Below are 1051 nucleotides of genomic sequence, written 5' to 3' on the forward strand. Positions count from 1 at the left end.
CAATATCCCAATATTTCCTTTGTAGTATATCATGGTTAAGAGAGAGAGAGAGAGAGAGAGAGAGAGAGAGAGAGAGAGAGAGAGAGAGAGAGAGGAGTGTATAAAGGAAAATCCTTTTTTCATTTCTCAAGGAACTGGGAACGTATTTGTTCTTAGTAGATTCATAGCTATTTACCATTCACTTCCACTTTGAATTTCTCAACGACGGGGAACTGGTTGAAGCCATAGGTGGACCTACAGGCGTAGTAGCCAGCCATGTCATAGCTGACTGACCTCAAGGCTAATGTCCAGTTCTGGAAGACCTGGTACCTCCTGTCGTAAGCCAGTGTGTACCTGTAGGGGTATAGAGATAAACAGAAAACATGACGTTGAATAGGAGTGGGTATGGACACCGCAGATCTAATGGGGGTGGGGGAGAGAGAGAGAGAGAGAGAGAGAGAGAGAGAGAGAGAGAGAGAGAGAGAGAGAGAGAGAGAGAGAGAGAGAGAGAAGGGGGAGAGAGAGAGGGAGAGAGAGAGAATTTTATACATATTTTTCTCCATTCCCCATAGTCGTCAGCCCAAACTGTCAAATCAATCATCGTCTCTCTTTGTCTATTTTTTTTTTTAGCTTTGGCTCCCAAAATCCCTCACTTTTTTTTGTTGTCTACCCCAGTTTGCAATTTACCTTTTATTCCTACACCAGCAGTTATATCATCAACAATTTTCCACAAAATGTCTGTAATTCCGTGAGAAAAATCTATCTTGAACATCATCATCAACTGCCAGATCTGCAACAGACAGACACCATTTATTCCTTTGCTCGATTGCTTTATAAAAAAAAGTTATTCTTCTGATCATTCCCAGTCACATATGTGTTTAGGCTCCCCAAGTAGCTTGCCCTGCCTCATTTACTGCTGGCGAATTCTCCGTTACACATATTTATCTTTATACTGACTGATTTATCGCTATATGTATTCCTCACAGAAACTCAGTTTTCAACATAATTAGTAGTGGTAGGTTTATCATGTTACGTTTGTATTATTGACAAATTAGTGGGTGGTTGGGGGGGG

The 1051-nt window shown here is 41.3% G+C and overlaps 1 protein-coding gene across 1 annotated transcript in view; it reads right to left on the minus strand.

Annotated features, from left to right (window-relative positions):
• Positions 1-1051, minus strand: part of LOC101850775 (papilin) — a gene marked incomplete in the record, with an annotated part of 262220 nt that overhangs the window by 5855 nt on the left and 255314 nt on the right. Inside the window, 1 exon segment of the mRNA XM_013091086.2 lies at positions 176-333. Coding sequence (XP_012946540.1) covers positions 176-333 — 158 coding nt within the window.

Source organism: Aplysia californica, unplaced genomic scaffold (genome assembly GCF_000002075.1).
Source record: "Aplysia californica isolate F4 #8 unplaced genomic scaffold, AplCal3.0 scaffold00029, whole genome shotgun sequence".
Classification (NCBI taxonomy): Eukaryota; Metazoa; Mollusca; class Gastropoda; order Aplysiida; family Aplysiidae; genus Aplysia; species Aplysia californica.